The following is a 2,983-nucleotide window of genomic DNA, read 5'->3' as shown; positions in this document are numbered from 1 at the left end:
AAATTTTTTAGATATTGAATTAATAATTATTTTTTTCATAACACAGGTATCCACAGTCAAATAACAAAATGATTAAGTCACCAAAAAAAAAACAAAATGATTAAATTCTCTGTTGGTAAAACAACTTGGTATAGAGTTTTAAAATTGACTTAAAATTTTAAGTATAGAAAAATACCACTTTTTGTTGTGATAGCAATATATTTTTGTCAATCTCGTTACGTCTATATTCTTTATAATAAATATCATTTTGACATTAGTATTTTTAATAATGAAATATATGTTTTTATTTTATTATTTAAAAATAATTTAAATATAAAATAAATTAATAATTATATTTTTAGACATGTATTTTCTATTTTTACAAATAGATATATACAATTTTAATTGAAAATATTAGTTGAACAAGCTTAAACTCTATTTATTAGGAATGGTAACAGAGCAAGTTATGGTGGGAGCGAGAGATATCTTCCCGCTCCGTCTCTATTCCTGAATTTGTTTTTGTGCCCATTCCAATCTTTGTTATGGGAGAATATTGCCCCATTCTCATTTCATGTGGATTTGCATTCTCTCGAATTCCATTTTTCATTTTTTTATATTGATCATTTATATAAAAATTTTAATAAAAAATTAAAAAAATAGAAAATTATTACAACATACAAATATACAATCACGCACTAGTGAAAAGGAGAATGACGAGAATATAATCGTGACGTTAGGAGAGATTGAAATTTACGAGTTTTGACCTTCTATTTGAGACAATTTCCATCAAAATTCCTGCATTTTGGAAAATTTTGCTAATAAAACTGCATTAAAAAAAACATAATTGTAACTCAAAAACTCTAACTAAAAATTATCCAGATTATTATAGCGTTATCTTGTTATTGTGAAATTACACTACGCCCCCTGCTTTCCCGCCAAAACATTTCTCCAATTCTGCTCTCCCCAGAAAGAAAGAAAGAAAGAAAAAACCCTTCTTAAACCCCGTAACTGAAAGGGTTAACTAACTCACTAACCTCTAACAAACTATGATACTTAAGCTTAACAAACTATTAACAGACTCAATAACTCTCTCTCTCTCTCTCTCTCTCTCTCTCTCTCTCTCAGCAACAACATATACCTCTGCGCATTCTGTGGCTTGGCTTCTCCACCGTACAGTTTAGCGTTACACACTTCTATTTGGTAAGACGCATTTGCATTTGCATTTTCATCCTTATTTGTTAACTTAATTATGAAGTTTTTGCTTACTTAGGGTTTGAGTGATTTATTGATGAAAGATTTATCTGTTTCTGGTATAATCCATTTACATTCTTCTCAAATTATCGTATTCGTTAATAGTTATTGTGCAGGAACAGTTTTCCCCTTTTTTCTTTCTGCATTTTGGGAATTCTTTCTGAACATTTTCAAAAATCTGGCTACGTTATGTTTGCTGCAATGTGCTTTATAATTCGTTGTTTGTTTGCTGGTGATAGAGGAAGAAGAAGAAGGATGGTTCTGTCCGAAGATGAAATCAAGAACCTCTATAGAATCAGGAAGACGGTGCTGCAAATGCTGAGGGATAGGGGTTACCTCGTTAGTGATCTTGAGATCAACAATACTATAGAAGAGTTCAAGAAAGAATTTGACAACTTCGTGGGAAAGGATAGGGAAGATCTTGTTATCAACAAATGCAAGAAAGACAATCCTTCTGAGCAGATCTATGTCTTCTTCCCCAGCAAGCGCAAGGTTGGCGTCGGAGAAATAAAAGCCTACACCAAGCGCATGCACTCTCAGAAAGTTTTTAATGCAATCTTGGTTTGTCAAGAGAAGATAACAGAGTTTGCCGAAAGAAGTATCACTGAAATTTCTTCCCAATTTCACTGGGACGTTTTCCAGGTTTTCCTGCCTGCTTTTTTTTTCCCCGTAATTTTGATATTCAGTATCTGCAATAGTTTGTATTGAATTTGGAATACACTAGTCATTGTTAAATAAATCATAGGATTTTATACTTAGAAACTTTTGTTCTTTTATGTTTTTTAGTTTTATAAGCATAGGGATAATTAATGACAGTTCAGATTATCCATATGCTTTACTTTTGATCTTGTGATTGGAAGTTTTTACCAAGAGATATATGTGCAAAAATCAAAATACATAGTGCTTTATTTATACTTTAAAATGGTTAAGATTTTCAATTTTTTTTTTCCATTGTCTTTCGTAGTTAGTAGGTTTCGGTGCTGCAGATATGGTTGCTTTGGTCTGTTTGTATTCTTTATAGCTTACTGCTTCATATGCATTTTCGTTTTATAAGAATACCCGTTGATGATACAGGAAAACGAACTTCTGTTCAACGTAACAGAGCACCACCTTGTCCCTGTACATCAAGTACTCACCGATGCAGAAAAGAACGCTTTGCTTGAGAAATACACTGTGGAAGGGATTCAAGTAATGTTAATTTTTGACTTTCTAGCTAACCTTTGTTGTATGAAGATAAAAATGCTGTCTACTGTTTCAGTGATCAGGATATCACTCTAAAAATGCTGCTTGAATCCTAATATTCTTTTATGGGGCTGCCTCAGCTACCTAAAATCCAGGTGGATGACCCTGTTGCAAGATATTACGGACTGAAGCCCGGACAAGTTGTCAAGATAATCAAGCCAAGCGAGACTGCAGGCAGATATGTTACCTACAGATATGTTGTATAGGAATTTCCTTCTACATTTGCAGAGTTTATATACAGTGGTACATTTGCACTAGGTTGTCTACTGATAGATACTTGTGAGAAGCATGGACAAGAATACATACATAGCAATCTTTTTTTCTTTTTTGTAAAAAAAGAACATAACATACCTACAGATATGTTACATGGGAATTTCCTTCTACATTTGCTGAGTTTATATGTAGTAGTACATCTGCACTAGGTTGTATACTGATAGATACTTGTGAGAAGCATGGACAAGAATACATACATAGCAATCTTTTTTTTTTTTTTTTTGTGTAAAAAAAATGA

General features: G+C 32.2%; 1 protein-coding gene across 1 annotated transcript; it reads left to right on the top strand.

Annotated features, from left to right (window-relative positions):
• Positions 1,003-2,977, top strand: LOC107608923 (DNA-directed RNA polymerases II and IV subunit 5A-like). Its single transcript, XM_016310709.2, has 4 exons — positions 1,003-1,179; positions 1,470-1,872; positions 2,305-2,418; positions 2,553-2,977. Exons 2-4 carry the CDS (start codon positions 1,486-1,488, stop codon positions 2,676-2,678), a joined length of 627 nt encoding a protein of 208 aa, XP_016166195.1. The 5' UTR covers positions 1,003-1,179; positions 1,470-1,485; the 3' UTR covers positions 2,679-2,977.

This window comes from Arachis ipaensis, chromosome B07 (genome assembly GCF_000816755.2).
Source record: "Arachis ipaensis cultivar K30076 chromosome B07, Araip1.1, whole genome shotgun sequence".
Lineage (NCBI taxonomy): Eukaryota > Viridiplantae > Streptophyta > Magnoliopsida > Fabales > Fabaceae > Arachis > Arachis ipaensis.
This window is presented reverse-complemented; position numbering and strand designations above follow the sequence as displayed.